The sequence below is a fragment of the Artibeus jamaicensis genome, unplaced genomic scaffold (genome assembly GCF_021234435.1).
Source record: "Artibeus jamaicensis isolate MK-2021 breed Jamaican fruit bat unplaced genomic scaffold, CSHL_Jam_final scaffold_369, whole genome shotgun sequence".
NCBI lineage: Eukaryota > Metazoa > Chordata > Mammalia > Chiroptera > Phyllostomidae > Artibeus > Artibeus jamaicensis.
In genome coordinates, this window is record NW_026522042.1 from 6,485,886 (window position 1) to 6,507,161 (window position 21,276).

A 21,276-nucleotide genomic window follows, 5' to 3' on the forward strand; every position below is an offset into this window, starting at 1 on the left:
GGGACAGCTCTCCTGTGTTTGCAGTATTAACAGGGTGCACGGCTTCACGACCAGCACAAGGAGGACTGGAAAACCAGGGTCCAGACGCCTGACACTGAGCTCACTGCTCCCCCCACACCTTTGTTTAGGGGGTTCAGGGACTCCCCAACATTCAAGCAATTGGTGGTAGCTCCTGTGTCCGAACAGGAGAACTTGCAAAGAATGCTTAAGGAGTGGGAACAAGGACAGGGAAGCTGACAGTGAAAAAGACAGGCACAGGGGTGGAGGCAGAGCCGTGAGGGCCGCACGCCCTGCGGTGGAGTCCCTGGGACCGCTCCCTCGTGCCCGTGAGGGATCCTCGATGGAGACCTCACCCTTCTCGTGCCCCCGCTGACCATCGCCTCACGCCTGCCCAGGGAGCGGTGGGCAGAGGTGCACGCACAACGCCCACCCATCTAGCAGGCCGAAACAGACGACCACCGTACACGCAGGCACAAACCAGGACTGTCTATAACTGCACTCATCTCCATAATAACACAAGACAGGAAATCTAAAGCAGCCAGCCAAGTTTCGCCCTAATTAAAATGTCATGACTTACGACCCTCAGGAAATAATCGCAAACCATACTTCACATATTTCTTTTAAAAATATAAAAAACTGGCAAGATGCAAGAGTGACAACTATTTTCAAATTTGATCCTGACGCTGCTTCCAAAGCATCAGTACTTCAACAAATAACGTCGTACAAACTGTGCACGCAGACTGCTCGTTAGAAAACACCAGAGGTGGTTTCTGCGGCGCTAATAAAAAAGGACTTAGCCATTCCGGCTTGGAGCGGTGTGGGAAAAACATACTTTCACTGTAAGGTATATGCTGATTACCTGTATGTTTTCGAAGATGCTCTTTAAAATGTCCGAAGTGGTCAAACTGTTTCTCACAGTACTGACATATGTGAATTTTTTTCCCAGTCCTTTGCTTCTTACTGACCCCACCTTCCTCAAGGTGGTAGCAACTGAGGTGCTGTTTCCAGGCGCTCTCCCGGAGGTACCTTTTATTGCATATTTCACACTTGAAACTCTCAGTGGAGTGTGATTTCATGTGCTCCTTAAAATGGTAAAACAATTTAAATGAACGGTTACATTTCTCACAATGGAACAAGTCCTTCACATGTGACAGCTGAAGTTCCACAATTTCAATACCTTCTACCTGTTTGCTTGTGGGGTCAGATGCACAGCCGTCTTCTTTCACCTGCCCTTTCCTGTCCCCTTGGCGGTACTTGCTGGTAATATCCGCCAGCAGGGCCAGAGCGGAATCGTCAGAGGAAGACACGCTCTGAACGTACTCCACCGTCTGCTTGGCAGAAGCCTCGGCCTCCTCCAGCGTCTCCACGCCTTCCTCTTCCACTTCGATGGTGCCTTCCGTGATCTCCACCTCGATTTCAACGGGCTCCGATTCCACAGATGGCAATGACTCAGTGATGACGTTTGAAGTTTCTGCGATCTTTCTTTTTTTGGCCTCACTTTTTCCTGTGGTAGGTTCCTCCAGCGGAGTGGCGTTTTCTTTGTTCCTGAAATATATAATTACAAATTCAAAAACTGGTCTGATCGATCAAAACCCCAGTAGGCTTTTTTGGAAAAACTGATTACCTGACCCCTAAATTCACATGGAGAGGTAGGAAGGAAGGCTGGAGGGCTCACACTACCCAACTCCGGACTGACAGACACGCGCAGTGAGTCAGGAGGTGTGACATCGGTGACAGGACATGCGTGGGTTAGTGGAACAGAGACAGACTCACATGTGACCCGGCCAAGTGGCTTTGGACAAAGGGTTCCAAGGTGATTTAATAAGGGAGACCTGCCCTGGCTGGTGTGGCTCAGTGGCCTGAGCACCAGCCTGCGCACTAAAGGGTGGCCAGTTTGATTCCCAGTCAGGACACAAGCCTGGGCTGTGGGCCAGATCACCAGCAGGGGGCGTGGGAGAGGCTCCCACACACTGACGTTTCTCTCCTTTTTCCCCTCCTTTCACCTGTCTCTAAAAATAAATAAATATTTTAAAAAGAGAAAAAAACATCTTTTTAATGTGGTGCTTGTTATCTATATAGGAAAAGCAAGCTGTAACTGTTATCCTTACATCATACACCAAAAAGCTAGGAAGGGCAGGGCTACCCTCGCCCTCTAGAGGCTTTTGAAAAACATGGCTCTGCCTTCACCTTGATGTAGAACTTCCAGCCTGGAGAACTGTGAGATGTAAATTTCTGCTGTTGAGCCACGCAGGCGATACTCTGTTAGGCGATACTCTGTTAGGCGATACTCTGTTACAGCAACCCCGTAAAGGAAACAACTCCCAATGAGGAAAAGTGGGAAGGTGGTCGCAGGGTGAGTGCTGGGCAGCAAGTTCAAGGATACCTGCAGACAGGTGCCTGGTTGTACAACTCTCCTGAGATATGGGGGTGGGGGAGGGCTTCCCAGCCAAGCTGTGGTGCAGCCGGAAGCCCACCCCATCCTAACAACTAACCCTAATATCTGCATGACTGCTAATGTCCATGGTGAGGGTGTGGAGACAGAAGATTTCGTCCCTTCGCAGACGAGTTACTATGACACTCACACAGAGCAAGTGTGACAGAAGAAGTTCACAGCGCTACTCCCAGAACCCAGCGGGGTCACTCGGAGCGCTGCACGGGCCCACCCGGATGGAGATGAGGGGCACTGTGAGGCTTATTCAGGAAGACCGGTGCATGGGGGCCACCTCCGGGCTCAGCCCCTCCTGCAGCCTGCCGTCCGCCATGGCCACCTTAGAACCACTTGGAGATAACCATAAAAGGTCTGAGTTTTTGCAGTAGGTCCATCCTGGCTGCCCTAAGAGTGCTCTGGGGCTCTTGAGGAAACACACTCCTATAATGAGACCTTCACTAGTAAGAGATTTCCTGCCTAGTTGGGTTTACAGGCTGATGAACATGAGTCACTGGGGAATGAAAAAAGAATCCCAGACAACGTAAATTTCTGGGATCAAGCCCGTTGACAAGCCCCCAACCTTTATGTGCAACCGGGCAAAAGCCTAAGATGCCACCATGACAACGGGGCAGCACACGCCCACAATCCAGGGACAGCTTCAAAAAGCCCCCACTGGGCAGGTCCAGTCCGAGTGAGCCAAAAGGAGTGAAGCTCAGGGAGCCTGACCCGGGCTCTGGGTGGGCTGCAAACAGTGCAGGGGTGTCTGCTGCGGGAGCTCCGTGCGTGCGGCTCCGGCACAGGCTGCAGCCGCAGCAGCCGTGCCTCCGTCACTGCAGCCCTGCTCTCCCTCCACACCTCCTCCTCTTCTGCCTTCCCCTTCCCGGCCCCTCTCCCTTGACTTCACCTGCTTGGGAGGACAGTTAGGGGTGGAGCCAAGGTCTCCAGGTTCCCACGGGCACACAGAGGAGACTCCATATACCTGTCCCAGAACACTGACAGAAACTCAGCAATGATAGGGACTCACAATTTCAGGGCTCTGCTAGACTCAGGTGTTTAACTCGCCACCCCATCAGGTTCCATGGAGAGGAGAAGCTCAGGTTGGACTGTTGGGGTCTGAGCAAGGCTCACAGTGGCTGGGGGCTGTCCAGACCCCGTGGGAGGGACTGACTCTATACGCTGCCGTTGCCTTGACATCTGAATGTACAGCAGCATTTGCGCTTCCCCTTCCTCTAAGCACCCGAAGTGGATCACCCCGACTGGAAGGAGCCGCATGTACAAAAGAGCTACTGGCACCACCTCCCCTGCCACCGGCCACCAGTAGCAGGGTCAGAACCAGGCACAAGTGTCCTGTCTTATGCTGTCTGCACTTTACACTCTACTGATGCCACCCGGCTGACTGGCCAGCAGGAAGCCGCACTGGCCAAGGCTCTGCCCACAGCGCCACCGGCACTTCCACCAGACCAGTAGGGGCTCCACGAAGCCAGGGCCTGCCCATCACATCACGTTTTGGGGGCTATGCAGCTGGACTCACAACACTCAAACCCTCTAGCAATAAAAGAAAAACTGCTCCTCCTCTCCACCAGAAACAAGGCCCAGCACGCACCGACATCTGGGTGTGGGAACATATTTGCCCTCCTTAGGCACTCTCCTTTCTTCTCCACGGCAGTTAGTCTGCAGACCAGCATAGTTTAGGGGGACTCCAGCCGACAGGCTGCACTGGCAGCTGTCCATCAAGCTGCGGTACATTTTCTACCCCTGGAGCCCCACAACCCGAACCCCTCTGTGGGCTGCAGGTCTCTGAGATGGCTGCATCTGCACATCAGAGCTTCTGGCAAAAGGGGGCGCCTGCACTCAAAGGTGTTCCCTAGATTTCAGACTTGCCAATTCTCTAACGCAGCTCCCAGGTGCGCTCCCTTTGATGAGAAAGGACTAGCCTGTTGGGCTCCTGTTGAAACCGATGCCTAACAGAGACTTCGAGGGCCCCTGGCCTGACACTGCCACTGGGAGTGCACCAACACAACAGTGTAGTCAGAGGAACAGCTGGCCTCCTGGCTGTGACGTGAGAAAGGGGTATCGCCCTCACTCCGATGCCCAAACGAACCCATGGGGTAGAGGGGGCTTGACTTGCTGACAGTTCAGCTAAGCTGAGGGCTGATGGTGCTCACTGGCTACTGCAAATTTCAACCTGAGCACCAACGACGCAAAGAGCAGACGTGGATGAGGTTGCTCTACAGGGGCAGAGCTCGAGGCTGTCGCCACAGCTCTGGACAACATCCTCCACGTTATTTTTACTGACCTGCACTGCTGCCGATAGCCTAGCTAACCGAAAGACCTGGAAGTCTTGGCAGATTCGAGACACCTGTCATTGGTCCATGACCACAGAAACGAGCAACACCGGCTGACCCGACTTCCCAGGTCACTGGCTCAGAGGCCCTTGAAGGGCCTGCTCTCCAACGACACCAGTCAGAGCCGCGCTGCTTCCGGAGCTGCCCCGCCAGGCTTCCACCACCGACACCTGCAACTGGCGTTTCTGAACTGGTTACGCATCTACCGCCACAAACACCAACCTGTAGCTGCCTAAGGCTGGCCTGTCGGCCTCATGGTGAAGAAGGCCCCTTCGCACCAGGCGCTGTCCCCAAACGTTCCTGGGACTTCTGACTCTATCTCCCCCACCTCCTCCTTGTGCAAATACCTGAGTCAACAGTCTGGTCGCTACACTCAGCTGTCCCCAGAAAGAGACCATCTCTTCTCGGGTGCTTCCTCGGTAATGGTCAAGACAGAAAAGGTGGGAAGCTGTATAAACTCACTTGGAAATTTAGGATTCTGCCCGCCCATTCTTAAACACGATCCTTCTCTTGCCCGCAGTGGCAACCCCGGCACAGCCTAGGTCGGTGCCCCTTCCAGGCAGGAGCCTGGTCAGAAGCAGGCCTAGCAGTTCAAACTTTATTCTGGTTCAGCCGCCTGGATCCCCTTCATGACCTGGCATCAGCCGAGATCCTAACAATGACGACCATTTCACTGAATATACTGCCTGCCAAGTATACTTACTTGCTGGTCCCCGTGGGCCAAAGGGGGAGACACAGTTGGTCTCTAAGTTTTATAAAGACGCCTCTGCCCTGGCCATTAGGGGGGAGAGGTCTGGGTGGGAAGAGATGCCTGGAACAGAGATGAAGCTGTGGCTGCTGGCAGGGCGCACGCCAGCGCTGTGCAGGGGCAGGAAAGCAACAACCCTGGCACCAGGGAGAGAACATCTCAGACTCCAGGGGGCAGGGACGAAGGGACATGAACAGTCTCTGTCCTTCAGAAGTGCCAGGCCTTTCCTCAGGTGGGAAAATGCTGGTGCGGCTCTCCCCGACCGCAGCAAGAGTTTGAAATTGTCTGCCGGATGTACCGTCTGCCGCTGCGAGCTCTGACTGCAGTCTGAGCACTGGTTCCCTCAACTTCACCAAGAAGTTTCCTGGAACAGCAGGGGGGTGGCCCAGCTCCTGCCTGGCCCACGTGAAGCTCCAGAGGTTTGTCCCACTACCATTCCCAGAGCCGAGGCTCAATCTGCAAGATCAATGATTGACTGCCACCCAGCGGACATTCGGGTGACGAACAGGGCACTGACCCGGCCACCTATGTACAGTCCCTCCAAAACAAGGTCTAGATCCAGTCATTCTAACTGAGCCCAGAGAGGGGAGGCCACCCTGGAGGCCACGTCCACCTGCCTCTGACTGATGAAGGTCCCACTCTGGGGTTACCTGGGGGAGCTCTCTGGAGTCCCAACTGACTTGTCATCTATGCATGCGCCACAAGCAGTTTCCCCCGTAACGGGAGTCACCCAAACAAAAAGGAGGTACGAACTCTGTGCTCGACGTAAGTCAATGCGATCAATGGCACCACGCAGGCTCTGGAAGGCCCTTGTGCTGGCCTCGGTCACTGGCCAGTGTTACTCAAGATGACGGACTTGCCTTTGACTTCCTCCCCAGAGGCCACTATGCAGACTGTGCAATCGCTAAAACATCTTGCTATTCTTAGATTAATGTGTAGGGCTAAGTTGAAAGCTCAATCCAGAAACTCCAGGAGAGAGCCACCTGGCTTTCCAGGGACTTGCTTGGCTGGCTGAGTTCAGACTTTAGGAGAACAGGTGCAAGGTCAAGCCCAGTGTGGCCACACCCTGCCGTCTGCAGTTCTGTTGACAGTTGCAGCTCTGGACTGACAGCTGACAGTCCAGTGTGAGAGGAGTTGAATGCATGAGGTCCCGGAGTGGTACACCCATGGGAAAATTCACCAGCAGCTGAATTAATGGAGAAACAAGGACACTGCTGGCAGTCAATTCCGCAAGGATCCCTGATGTTTCCCGTGCCTTGCGAACAAAGACACTGACAGCCTGTTGTTCTGCAGCATCATTTCAAGGGCGCTGGTACATATAGCACACAGCCTCGGAAGACAGGAGACAGAGGCTGTCTTCCTCCACAGGGGAGGGCAGCTTCGCCGACTGACGGGGTGGAGGGCAGCGACCCTCTGGGGCAGAGGCTGGGCAGGTCTGCTTGCAGCTTATTACAGAAGCTCTGGGTTTCTTAACGCTCTCAACTGTGGCACAAACCACTGTGAGTCTAGCACACACTTAGGTCACTATGTCACCCCTGTGGAATGTGGGGGCAGGGGAAAGAAAAATTGATACAGATGTGAGGTTCATGCTGTGAGAGAAATAAAGTCCTTCTCTCTGACTCGGGAGTCTCAAGTCTTTTGGCAGAATCCAAAAAACTTAGCTTGCAAATAGGATAAAATCTCAGACCCTTCACAGTTCTTGACAAACACCCAATTTTAAAAATGGGCAAAAGATGCAGACATCTCACCAAAAGATAAAGAGATAGTAAAAAAGCGCACACACACAAGCTCAACATCATTGGTCTCTGGGGAAATGCAGATCACAACCACGGCACACAACCCGGCCAGCAGGCCAGAGCCTCGTGTCCCTGCATTACCACACCATGGACTAGGAGCAGGGCCGCAGAGCGGCCGCAGCTCACACACTGCAGGCTGGAACGTGAAGTGGCACAGCACTCTGGAAGACACTGTGGCACTTCTAAAATAATTAAACACAGCTACCATACAACCCAGGTGCTCCACTCCTGGGCGTTACTGAGAAAAATGAAAACACACACCCAAAGAACCGCGCACAAATGTCACAGCCACTTCATCTGTAAACGCCAGAACCTGGAGACAACCTCAGCGTCATCGATAGGCGGTGCACCTGCACAGCTGCGACAGGACCCAGCAATAAGGCGGCACAGACACTACCACCCGCCGCACGAAACGCTCTCTAAAACGTAATGCAGAGTGCAAACAGTCAAACCTGAAAGTCTGTGCAACGACAGCATCCATTCACACGACGCTGGATCTGCAGCTGCCTGAGGCTAGTGGTCCGGCTCCACTGCAGAGTCAGGAGGAAAGTTGGGGTGCTGAACACGCTCCCATGTCTCCACTGTGGGGGTGGTCACACCACTGTGCCCAGCTGAAGGAATTCAGAGCTCCGCACTGAAGATGTGCCAATTACACGGCATGTAAATTATACCTCACTGAGCCGGGGAGGGAAAATCTGTAAGGCAACTGCTGCTTTTCTGACCAATAACAGCAACCTTCTCATTAAAATAAATAATGATGCAATTCCAACAAAGCAAAACAAAGCCCTAGTCATTCAAAAAGTTTACCTTGTATTTAAAAAATACTCACATACTGCAAATGTGAAAAAAAAAAACCTTATTCACCTTCAGTATCTGAAAGTTATAATCTTCTCAATAAAGAGCTGCCTTAGTTGATTTAACCATAACTCTAAAATTGTATTCCTAAATTTTATTATTATAAACAGCCAATATGTAATACTTTGTCTTATTTCCAAAAAAAACTCTTCAGAGGATAATGCATGCCTACCTGGTTCAAGAAACATTCGACCTGTGACTGTATTTAAACAGAGAAGTACCAATGACTGTGATAACTACAAGAACTCCAGTCTTATATTAATAAGTCATCCAAAGGTTCTGAATAGGCCTAGGAAAACAGCCGTGGCCAGTTGTGCTCACCTCCACTCCCAACGACTATTCACGAGCACCCAGTTAAACGCCTCCCAAACCCAACCTAGAGTGCACTCCGCTGTTCTGCCACTGAGGGCTTCCTCTACAGGGAGGTGTCGCTCCCTGCCATGTACAGCAAAGGGACCACACAGAATGAACACTTTCCCAGGACATTCTCATCGAAGACTGCACCACAAATTTGGGATTGCCATATAGAGAGAGCCATATATCTAAATACCGCCATACACCGCCCCCAGCCTGCCCACTTTGAGAAGATGAGACCTGTCCCACCACCCACGTCCCAGCTCCCCCCTCAGAGTAATGGTCGGCCCGTAATCAGCACACACCCAGCCACCCACTGACGCACGCTTGCTACACACCTGTGGGCCAGGCACGCGGCAGCAGAGAGTACGGACACACTACCCTCGGTCAGAAAAGTTTAATCTTCAACTGTCACCAAACTAATCACTGCTCATGATAATAAATGATATTTATGAACAACTGCAGTTCAATGATTTTTTTAGAGTTATTCTAAATCATATCTTTAGACTAAACCACATCAATGAGCTGGACCAAATTACTTTGTCCCCCACAAAACTGATTTTACCAAACTTCCCTTTAACGTGATGCCAACAGCCCACACAGAGGACCACCATAAGAAACAGAGCTGGGAGACTACAGCAGTTCACATCTCACAGGACCGTAGTAGCCAGACACCGTGCTAAGCTCTTTACATACATCAACTCATTTAACCCTTACAAATAACCTTACTTAGAAGTACCACTATTATTCCCATTTGACAGATCAGGAGACTGAGCTGCTGACAAGAGGCTAACTTCATCTCTCTCTCTCTCTCTCATCACACACACACACACACACACACACACACACACACACGCGCGGTGGTGGAGCTGGGATGGTACCCAGGCAGCTTGACTCCAGAGTGCGCTTGTTCTGAGTCACTAGGGAAAAACAGTGGAGTCTTTTAATGCCTAATACTTCATATGAGAAATTTTGCGTTTTAATACTAAGTGCATAAGAATGGCTCTTAAGCAATGAATATGTTCTCGAATTATAACCGTGAATAAATGGCTGAGTGTTTTTCCCTTTTTCTTTGCACTAGGTGCTTCAGAACTCAAAGCTACACTTGGTCCAACTAGTAAGTATGCAGTTAACCGAGTGCTTACCTGACTTCAAGGGCTTTGATAGCTTCTAGCATTTGCAGAAACTCTGCTGCTTTCCACACATCATTGGCTTCCTCTTCTCCTTGTATCATTAATTTTGCTGTATATGTGAACTCAATTAAATGACTGAAGGCCATTTTACTAACACCTGCAAAAAAAGATGTGCATTAGCATGTATTTATGTTGATTCAAATCTTACAACATTTAGGGCGAGAAATGTTGGGAACCTGACTGGTCCTTGTTACTTACAAAGATTACTTCCTGGCAGAATTCACATTACCAGCACAATGTTATTGTAGCTAAGTTCCAACACTAACTAGCAAACTACTTTCGGACCCTTCCCACAGACTCCCGTGGCCCTTACAGAAGAGCAAGGCCTGTCACTCAAACAGACGAGTGGGCTCTCTAGTCCATGTCGGACGTGCTGCAATACTGGCCAGGGAGCCGTGCATCAACTCAACCCCAAAACCACTGCCGGCCCTCCACAGCTTAGCAAGGCCAGTTCAGTATCACTCTGCCTTTTACTTCTGGGTTCTTCGTGTTATTTTCCTACTTCTCACTGTCTTCCCTTCCACATTTTAAACTCTATCACACACACTCGACACTGATTCTCAAGCCCATTCATTTCCTAAGAGACTTCTTGCCTTCATTAACACCTGCCCTCTTTCCTGAATCCTTAATCACTCTATCTCTGTACCAATCCTGCAACCCTTGAAGGCCCAATTCTAACACCACATCTTTAATGAAACCTTCTTTAATGCTGCTCCACACTGAACTCTGTACCTGGTCTGATACAAGGTATCATCTCTTGACTATAAGCTCCTTGAGGAACCTCACAGTACCTGACACAATGCTTCCTAAATACAGGCAGGACACAAAGTAGAAATAAATGCTAAAATCACTTTCAAAAATAAAATTCTATGATTCCAACTTTTCTCTAAAAGTTTTGTGTTTAAATTCTGGCCCAAAAGAATACTCTATTTCCCTGTGCCCTTCAATGAGATATATTATTAGCCTGCCAATGCAAGGCTAAAAATGCTATTAATAGGAACAAGGAGAAAACTACATTTAATAGAAATTTTTTAATTCTAAGAAATGCCCAAGTCCAAACTGCACACAACATACATGACTGCAAATACAAAAATATTCTTATGTTCTTCCCACTTGATGCACCTCAGCATGGCCTCAGGACCACAGTGAAAATACCGGTGGGGTACCCAGCACCCCCTGCTCGTATAAAAGAAGGACACCATTCAGGGAGTCAGAACTTCCCAGTTTTAGCTTAGTCCCAGCTCTCCAAAGCCTGTGTAACTTAGGACAAATCAAGACCCCTAAGCCTCAGCAGGCTCTTTTCAAAATGTATAAAAGCAAGCTTGATAATGGGAAAGACCATAAAATATAATGTAATATGACCATGTTACCTGCTTCCAAAAAGCAAATGAAAAATAACTGGATTCACTGAGGGCTACTCTAATTTGGGTCTGCTAAACCTTCCTTTCCCCTGGTTGTCTTCTGACCGTTATTCTTTATTATATGTGAAAATAGCCCAAGGGATGGGCAACCAGATTGTTCTGGGTTTTTAATTTTTGAGGGGGTTCAAAGTGTAGCAAATGTCCTTTTGAAACACAATGTGTAAAATTTTCCTATAATGGAATGAAATTTTTACTGTTAATAGAACATATTTAATGTTTTCAACATGAGAGATACACATACATATCACAATACTAAATACTTTACAAGTACTAACTCATTCCCTGTGATAACCCTATGAAGTACTTACTATCATAATCTCCATTTTGCAGATGAGGAAATTAAGACACGGAGAAGTTTAGCAACTTACCCCAAGTCACAGTCAAGTGAAAATAAAACTAGGATCAGACTTCCAGTCAAGATGGCAGCCCAGGCAGACATGGCTCACCTCTTTGCCCAACCACATCAAAATGACAACTAAAATACAGAACCACCATCACTCAGAACCAACAGAAATCCAGGTGAATGGCAGTCTGACAACTACGGAATTAGAGAAACAACATCCATCCAGACTGGTAGGAGGGGCGAAGATGTGGAACAGGCTAGTCCCACCCCCACACTCGGTGGATAAAAACTTGGAAGGGACATCTCAGAGGCAAGCCCCCCCCCCAGCGCAGGGTTCTAGCACCAGCAAGACACGTCCCCACAGCTTCTGGCTGCAAAAACCACCAGGGTTTGAGTAGGTGGAAGAAACTGCTGGAGCCCCAAGCGGTTCCCCTTACAGAAGCCACACACAGACTCACCTACTCAGACTCACTCCCCCTGAGCTCTGGCAACAGAGAGGCAGCTTGAGGGGCACCAGTAGCAAGCAGGGGGGTGCTGAAGTGTCTGGTATCAAGGTGAGCAGAGTCCGTCTTCTAAACCTTCTCCCATCCCAGAGTCGGCAAGACGGTGCCCCATCTGAGACTCCGCCACCCCGGCTAACACTGTTTAACCCACCTTTGGGATCCCAGGGACTCTGCCCCAGACAACTTACAGGGCCACCCAAGCTGCTTTTCCATATGAATGGCTGGTCTTGGCTCATGCTTCACAACTTCCAAAATCCTCTTGAACAAGCAGCAGCTGGCCTCAGTAAGCCCCAGGCCCAGCACTAGCAGAAGCCTAGATTCACAGCTTGGCTTCACCTGGGAATCTCAAGCACAGCACAAGTAGCAGCCATCTCAGATTGCTTTATAACTCAGGCAGGGTGGCCTCAGGCAGAACACAGTGGGGGGCTGAGTTTGGCCTCCACCACACAGGAAACCCCAGGACCAACGTGCCCAGTGGACAGCTACAGACCACAGGGGAGCACCACCACCCTGCTCCTGCACAGCTGATCTTCCACAGAGGGCAGAGGTTGGTGGTAAGTGGTCACAGCCAGTCCTTGCAGCTGACCCACCTGGGTAAATCCCTCCCATTGAATCTGCCAACAGAAACCAGAAACCAAGGCTCAACTACAAGAGGAGGGTGTACTCAGCCCACATGAGGGGCGCACCTTGAGTACACAGCTTGGGTGATAGGGGGGCTGTGGGCCACTGGGCCCTATAGGACATGTACTGCTACATAAGGCCACACACTTGCAAGACGAAGCAGCTCTACTTAATACATACAAACACACACAGGGTGGCTGCCAAAGTGAGGAGATAAAGAAACATGGCCCAAATGAAAGGACAGATCAAAACTCCAGAAAGAGAGCTAAACAAAATGGAGATAAGCGATCTATTAGATGCAGAGTTCAAAACACTGGTTATAAGGATGATCAAGGAACTCAGAACCTCAGCAGCGTAAAAAAGATCCAGCCAGAAACACAGGATATACCAATTGAAATAAAGAACAATTTACAGGGAAACAACAGTAGAGTGGATGAAGCTGAGAATCAAATCAATAATTTGGAACAGAAGAAAGCAAAAAGCAACCAATCAGAACAGAAGAAAAAAGAATGCAAAAAAAAAGAAAGATAGTGTCAGCAGCCTTTAGCACAACCTCAAGAGGCCCAACATTCACTTCATAGGAGTGCCAGAAGGAAAAGAAAAAGAGCAAGAAACTGGAAACCTATCTGAAAGAATGATGAAAAAACACTTCCCTAATTTGGTGGAGGAAATAGACATGCAAGTGCAAGAAGCACAGAGTCCCAAAAAGGATGGATAGAGAGAGACCCAGTCCAAGACACATCAGAATTAAAATGCCAAAGGCTAAAGATAAATAGATGAGGGGGGTGTGGGAGAATGGGTGAGACGTAAGGGGATTTACAAGGTAATTACAGAACATCCACAGGGATGCAAAAGGGAGCAACCAAAGAACTTACACACATGACTTTGGGACATGAGCAAGGGTGGGGGTACTGCCTGAGGGAGTGGGGGGTGCTGGGTGGAGAAGGGCAAAGGGGGAAAAATCAGGATAACTGTAATGCCATAATCTATAAAATAGAAATTAAAAATATGTACATCAAAAAGAAAAATACTAGGATCAAAGAGATGCCCCAATTCCAAAGTCTGTGATGAAGATTTTTAAATAGGATGGCCAAAAATGTTCCTGCTGGGAAGAGACCGAATGCCCATGACATTTCATTCACTACAGGCCCAGAATCTCATATGCACAATTCCAAAGTCCTCCAATCTCTTAAATCCAGTTTTCTCATAAGTTTGGGAGCAAATTTATCTGAACTAAGGCTATTTATAATCTTTATCCCTACTAAGAGTAAATGGTAGCCCTGGCTGGTGAGGCTCAATGGACTGAGTGCCAGCTTGTGAACTGAATGATCGCTGGTTCGATTCCCAGTGAGAGCACATGCCTAAATTGCAGGCCAGGTCCCCAGCTGGGGGCATGTGATGGGCAACTGATCACTGGATCTGTCACACATCCATGTTTCTCTCCCCCCCTTTCTTTCTTCCTCCCTTCCCCTCTCTCTAAAATAAATAAAATCTTTAGATAAATCATGCTGTGCCACACTGCTGAAACATTACCGGGTCACAGCGTGGCCTTGACCCCACTGGGAGAGTCCGTGAGACACACACCACATCACTGCAGCAAGTTCTAAAAATCTGTAATTTCGAGAAACGTCCGGCCTCTAGGATTTACGCATGTGGACTCGGCCCCTAATCTCAGTCACCGGTCACCTGCAGACTTAACAAAAGCAGGGGCTGGTCTCCATGCGCCAAGGTTCTGGGTTCAATCCCGGTCAGGGCACACACAAGAGTCAATGAATGCATGAGTGGGCAGAACAACAGATTTTTGTTTTTTCTCTCTAAAATAAACAATAAGTATATACATACACATTTAATGCTCCTCTGCCCATGACGTAGTGTATTATCTACTCTGTCTCACTAGTGAACTTGCACTTTAAACTCACACACCGCTCCCACGGCCCATGGGTCCCTGATCTCCAGGTCAAAATTGGGATGGGAAACTTTTTACAAGCACCCCTGGTGCTTCTTTATGAGGCCAGGCCCACAATGGTTGCAGGAGAGAACTTCTCTGAGTAATCAACCAACTTGAACCAACCTGGTAACTCGGCCCCGGGAAGCGAGGCGGTGGCAGATGATGGATGGGCGTGAAAATACTTTATTTTCTATCAGATTTCTTCAAATCTCAGCCCATTTTCTCATCAATCCCTTACTTCTTTCATAATAGAAGTGTGCTATAGAATACAATTTTTCTAAACAAGTATCTAAGGAAAATGTTACACCTTAATCTGAGTCTTTTTTCCCAGAGAAAGAAACAAAGGGGAAGAATTCTTAAATTGCTCTAGCCTTAGGGAATTCCCCCAACTAGTGAAAACTCCCACTCAAAAAGCACATGCCTGAGTATGGACTTGGGTGTCCTGACCTTGACAGTAAGGGCTCAAGTTTGACTCGACTGCAGAGTTGCTATGAGAGAGAACACTAGGTGCCCATGGCTGTGGCTGCAGGAGGAACAGAGAAAGGACGAGCTTAGAAAACTGGAGGCTCAGGTTAGAAGGCTGTGTTCCAAACAAAGACATGAATGTTCATTGGAGATTTTATGTGGTGTGAATTCAAGTCACAAAGCTGCCTCAAAGCAACTGGCTTTGGCGGTAAGAATTTTATCTGAAGCCAAAGGTGAACCTATGGTTCTAACCAGAGGTAACTTACTTCACTAGGGACAGAGAAAAACAGGGGCAGACGTAGCTCGGTTTGCACCTAGTGACAAGTGATACAGAACACATTAGAAGTGAAGTTTCTTTTGCAAGCATATCGTTTGCTTTTACAGCACCCTGTGAAGCGGTGGTTCTCAACAATGGCTACACGATGAAATGGTTCCAGGGCACCGCTGCCCTAACTTTGCTGTACACAGGAATCATCTAAGGGCCTTATACTGATCCTGTAGGCCTAGGGTGGAGCCCAAGAAGCTACACTTCTAACAAGCTCCCAGGTGATGTCTGTTATCATTGGCCCTCAGACCACACCCTGAATAACAAAGACCTAAACAACTTTTAAATACAGACGCTTGGATGCTCACCCTCAAAGGCAGCTCCACTCAATCTGGAGATATGGCCTGGGCACTGGTACTTGCAAAAGCTCCCCTGGTGTTTCTGATTTGCCACTAAGGACCAAGAGCCATCACTACAGGTCCTTATTCCTATTTTACAGAATTTGTGTGTGTGTGTGGGGGGGGCAGGTTCCCAGTTCTAGCTAAGATGGAGAAAGCACACTCTATCTTATCTTCCCCATTGATTACAACTACAAATCCTGGAGAAAATACATAACATAAATAAACAAGGACTCTGAAAAATAAATGGAAGCAAGCAAATTGGAGAGAGAAACCAAAACTCAAAGAACAAGGAGTTTCCTGGGGTTTTTTTCCCCCTCCCGTATCCCAGCTTAGACTCCAGGATGGCCCAAGTCCCAGAACTTTGTAGCAGATGCCGGGAGAAGCAGCTGCAGGACAAACTCCTTCGGGCTAGAGAACCAGGGAAGAAGATGGAGAGTTTGTGTGTGGGGTGAGGAGAAAATACTCGGTGTTTATTCCCCTGTCTCAGCCCTCCCTAAAGGCAAGCCGCGGTTCTGAGGCTGCACACTGGGATTGGCCACCGAGCAAGCTCCTCCGGTCGGAGAGCAAGTTCTTCTCTCTGCCAGAGAGCTAGGAGAGAGACTATGGCATCAAGAGCACGAAGAGAATTCCTGTCCTTCCGTTCCCTCCCTCTTCTCTCCCTATTGCGTCCAAGAAGTAGATCCCATGGTGGGGAGTGGAGACAGCTCAGGGCGGCTAAAACCCCAGACTTTCAGCTGGGAGCTTGTGTGCAGAGACCAGAGAGGTCTAGAGAAAGGCCTTCTCGATTCGCGCGCAGCCTCAAGCTTACCACCGAGCCCCACACAAGGGGAACTGACCTGCGGGGACGCAGCAAAGGCTCTGGCAACTTCACCGTGGCGTGAACTGCCGCCCAGGTCAGCACACCTGGGGCCCAGGCAGCACCATACAGGTTTTGAAAATGAAACTGGCACTGGATCCACAGCCTAGGTAAGGCAGCCTGACCCTAAGCAGGTTGATAACCTCCTAAAATAAACCAAAGTCAATACAACAAAAGCATTCTCCAGCATACCCACAGTGTGATGACCTAATATTCAAAACATCCATGACAGGGCCCAAAATTACTTCTTTTCATATTAAAAAAAGAAAGCCAACATGCCCAAGGTCACACAATTGACAGTACTGCCAGGACTACAACTCGGGTTTCCCAGTGACACACGCTCAGGGCCTTCTTGAGGGCCAGGTGAGCGCGGTACATTGCAGAGCAATCCCACAGTTAACAGGTTAAGACGATAGCACTGAGCCAAACTAATTCTTTAAACCTGAATCTGGCAAATAACAAAAACAGAAAGAGCTCTTACCTTTTACTTCCTTACGGGTCTACAGTTTAGACACCAAGGGCTTGCATGTGCTGTGCCACCCAGCAGTCAGAGGCACCACGATGTCCAAGAGACATGCCAAGGTGACCGGTCTTCAGGAGCGAAGACCCCCGCTTCTCCGGCAGTTCGGCAGTCCTTGCCGCACCAGCAATCCACACTCTAGCCTGGTCACTAATTTTCTGACTTTTTAAGAGTTTGCTCCAGAGTCAACTCCTCTTCACAATCTTTCCCATCTCTCTAAGGTAGACCAACCGCCCATTCTCCCTCCTCAGGGACGCCGTTCCACAGTAAAAGTCTCTGCCACACTTTCTGCACTCCTTCACCTGTTGCTTCTCCGTAATTAAATTTGCAAATTTGTAAAGGGTTGTCTTATTCATCAATTCTTCATTCATCGGTGTAGCATGGTACATGAACTATAAATATTCAACTGACAAATAGCCCCAATTTATTAAGCTTTGATAATCCACTCAACACTATGCCAGGCACTCTGCACGTTATTTCAATTAATCAAGCCTAATAACCTACTTTTCAGATGAGAAGGCTAGTATACAATTAAGGTAAAGTAACCTGCCTGGGGTCACACAGTACCTCAGGTGGATAAATGCATGAAATCTTACCTTGCACATCAATGCCATCCAGGCAGCGAGACCCCCACGTCAGTAAGCTCTGTGGATTCCCATTATGTCTGTGTGCTGTCCGTCAGACAATCAGCAGATAACCCACCCTGGGACAAAGCAACTGGGATGTGCTAACATAAAAGGATGCTCTTAACTTTTTACATTTTCTTTACTCCCCCAGGCACAAAAAATTTTCCAAGGGAATAGTGTTTCTAGGCAACCCTTTCACAACAAAGAGTATACACGTGGTAAAAAGAGATCCAAAACCAAAACTCAGCCCTGAAAGAAGCTAAAACTCGGCATTTATGTGGACAAGCTGATTTATTTCCTAGTTCTAAACTACGACTCCCTTGCTAGCGGGCAACTTTGGGCAAGTAACCTTTGGAGCCTGTTCCCTGGTGTATTAATTGGAAAAACACCACTTTACTTCAAGGGATCACTGCTGAGAGCCCCGGGAAATGCACAGACTATGTAGCAACACCTAGCGGCTGGCAGGCCATTATCACAGAGAAGTCAAGCTCGAACAAAAGATCACTTACTATCACAAGACGGAATCTAGCGGCTAACCCCTTCTACCCCCGACCTTCTAAAGCCACTCCAACTTCTGAATGCTAGTTCAGTTCATCTTTCGCCCTTTCCACACCTCAGCAGCCACTTCGCACCGAGCCACTCACGCCTGTACCTCTGCTAGGAGAGGCCTCTCCACTACCCTTCAGCACCCCACAATCCGAAACACGAGCCCGCTGAACAGAGATGGGACTTCACTGTAATATGTTTTCAAAAGACGGCAAGTGACTGCGGGTTTTAGCAGTGGAAAAGGCTCTTTTCAGAGACCAGCACCTACCACCTAACAGAGGAGTTTTTCCTGGCAGGTCACTGCACCAAGCACTTGACTGGAAGTAAGAATTCTCAGGTGTCAAAAGAACGATTTATTCAGTCACCTAATAGAACCCCTGATGCCAATGTCCCATGGTCTCTTACTAATTAACTCCCTAAAACCTCATCAACCATAACGTTTACTGAACAATTTTATTTGAAACAAGTATTTACCTTCAATCTCCACCAAGGGTTCCTGAGTAAACTCCTGAAAGAATTTGTAGAAGAACTTACTGCAAGCAGCCAGAACAGCCTTGTGGGCCTTAAAATGGTGACCTAGGCAGAAAGAAAATAAAACCATACATATTCACAAACATCAAATATAAAACTAGAAAACAACTTAGAAAATTACATGAAATAAATCTTCATAATGTAATTATACAACTACAGAAATTACTGAAGTCAGAATATTCTGGGCAGCTGTCTCGACAAATTTTAATCTCAATTAGACACAAAGCCAGATCTTTACCTCAAAGGCCTTATTGAGTAGTTTTATAAAGGCCAGTTTACAATACTTCAGGAGGCAGGAGCCTCCTATCACTTAATCAAACAGTGAAAGGCATATACTATTCAGTGAAAACTACTAAATATAACCACCACCCAGCAGGTTACAAATCATTCGGAAAGAGAAGGGGAAAAAGCTACAGGACAGGCATGAAGCTGCACGTGTTCGCTATGAGAAACATTTTAATATGCCTAATATTTGGAAGAAGCGTATTTCCACTAGATTGAAAAGACACCCAAGCTGGGTTTGCCTCCATTATAATGACAACACCCAAGACTGACAAAGACCTCATTTTGCTTTGGGGGTTCCCAAAGAAGGTGGGTACCAGTGCTGCAAAGGAACCTCTTAGTCTCCAAGACCATTTGAGAAACTGGGGGGGAAAAAATCAACCTTCCCACATGACTTCTGTGGGACACTCAAAGCAGCTTACCCAGAGAAGCTATTAAACAAACATTAAGAGACGTCCCCACTGTCTCCACCCCATAATCCTGCACTCAGGTGTGCAATGGGAAAACTTCCAGGAGTTAAAACGCCACGGTTCAGTCCAAATCGTCACTGCCCGCCAACTAGCCTCTGCAGGCCGGCGGTCCATGTGAGCTGCACTGACAAGCGTCCTCCGGGCCCAGCGCGCACTTTCCGCAGACTCTGATAGGGAGCTCCGAGGAGCTGGGAAGAGGAAGGTGAGGACCGAAGCCCCAAACCCGCCCGAGCCCTCCACCCCACTCACCGTCGACAATCAGGGTGATGTCAGTAAACCGGTCCTGCTCTCGCTGTTCATTCAACCGGTCCAGGATCATTTTGTGATGCTCCGGGAACTCCTGAAGGCAGTCCATCGTCTCTTCGGCCTCCATGGCCGGCGGGTTGCTCTACAAAAGAGGAGCATGATAATGTACACCCATGAGCTTGGGCTGAGGAACAGAACCCCGAAAGCAGAAAACAACAAAAACCGACACCCCAGCAACGTGAAAAGAAGGGGGGAGGGGGAGGCGAGAGGAAGGCGAGAGAAGAAAGGCGAGCCGCCGGGGGCCGGAGTGGCGGCCGCAGGACTCCGAGCCTGACCTAATTGGAGTCGGGAGACGCGCGCTGGAGCGGGATAGGCGCCGCGTCGGAGGCTCCGGGCGCCCGGGCGCGCAAGTCCGGCAGGGGCCCGGCCGACAGCCGCCCGGGCCCTCTAACGGCCCGCCAAACCTTTCTGCGCGGCCCAGGCTCCCGCCGCCGCGGAACCCGGTCCGGCCCGCGGCCCACAACGACTCCCGGGTCGCCTCTGCCTCCCCGCCCCCCCCCTCTCTTCCCCCGCCCCGACCGGGCCGGCACTCACTCAAGGAAGGAGGAGCGGCCCGGACCTGTGCGTCACTTACGTCCACGTAAAGCGTCACTGCGTCAGGCTTCGGCTGACGCGGCTGCCTGAGAGCGCAGACAGCAGAGGGATGGGCCACGCACCCAGCGGCGGGGAGGGACCAACCGTGGGGAGTCGGAGCTCGGCGCCGCGAGGCCGCGCGCGCGCGCTCAAGAAGGAGGGACTCGGGCTGCCGTGGGCTGGGTGGGGGCTGGGCCGGTGCAGTGCCTGGCGGGGCCGCGGCGGCGATCTCCACTCTCCACCCACTCCGGCCCGACTGCAGGCTCCCGCGCTCCGTCCGGGGCTCAGGATCCACCCGCCACGCGCACCCGCAGGGTTTTTATGCGGCTGCTTCCTGGCTCCGCCCCTCCCCGCCCCCTTCCTCCTCAGCTCAGGATCGACCCGCCTTACCTAGCTCGGAATCCTCCCTCGCTCCTCCACGTCCCTCAAAGCCTCTCCTGCCCTGCTCTGCTCTCCCCTCCCGGGGCGGAACTCGCCCCACACCTTTCCCTACCCCTAAACAGCGCCTCGCCCTCCATGTCTGCGTGAGTGCGGGGCGCTCCTTCCGCTCAAGTCCGGCCGGCGCACGTGCGCTCGCTCCGAGACCCGGGGGCCGTGGCGCGGGCTGGGCGGCCACGGGCGCGAGCACGTCCGGCCGCCGGGGGGAGGGGGATCGTCCTCCCGGGTGCCCGCCCTCTCGGTGCTTTGCGGCCAGCACGTGGGTGCTGGGCTCTGGATCTGGTGGATGAGATGCGATTACTTACACGTGATGCCGTTACTCCGGCTTAACACCCTACTCACTACACCACCGCATTTGATGAGGCCAGTGACCCATCATCAACCTCAAGTGACTGGCTCCTTCATTCATTCGGGGGAGAAAATGTTTTTTAAGGAAAATGAG

At 50.0% G+C, this 21,276-nt stretch overlaps 1 protein-coding gene across 10 annotated transcripts in view; it reads right to left on the bottom strand.

Annotated features, from left to right (window-relative positions):
* The window catches only part of ZNF131 (zinc finger protein 131), a 31,558-nt gene extending 10,558 nt beyond the window's left edge, over positions 1–21,000 (bottom strand). The window contains exons 1-6 of one of the 10 annotated variants that reach the window (XM_037164482.2): positions 20,787–21,000; positions 19,767–19,905; positions 18,709–18,810; positions 9,672–9,816; positions 1,185–1,545; positions 860–1,082 (exon numbers count right to left, since the gene is read on the bottom strand). In XM_037164482.2, coding sequence (XP_037020377.1) covers positions 860–1,082; positions 1,185–1,545; positions 9,672–9,816; positions 18,709–18,810; positions 19,767–19,890 — 955 coding nt within the window. In that variant the 5' untranslated portion in view covers positions 19,891–19,905; positions 20,787–21,000. Of the gene's footprint in view, positions 1–859; positions 1,546–9,671; positions 9,817–12,174; positions 16,095–16,522; positions 17,766–18,708; positions 18,811–19,766; positions 19,906–20,098; positions 20,305–20,357; positions 20,496–20,786 lie in introns of those variants that run through there. The other 9 variants (XM_053657324.1, XM_053657323.1, XM_037164454.2 and 6 more) reach the window with 9 other exon arrangements.
* Positions 21,001–21,276: the final 276 nt, after the last annotated feature.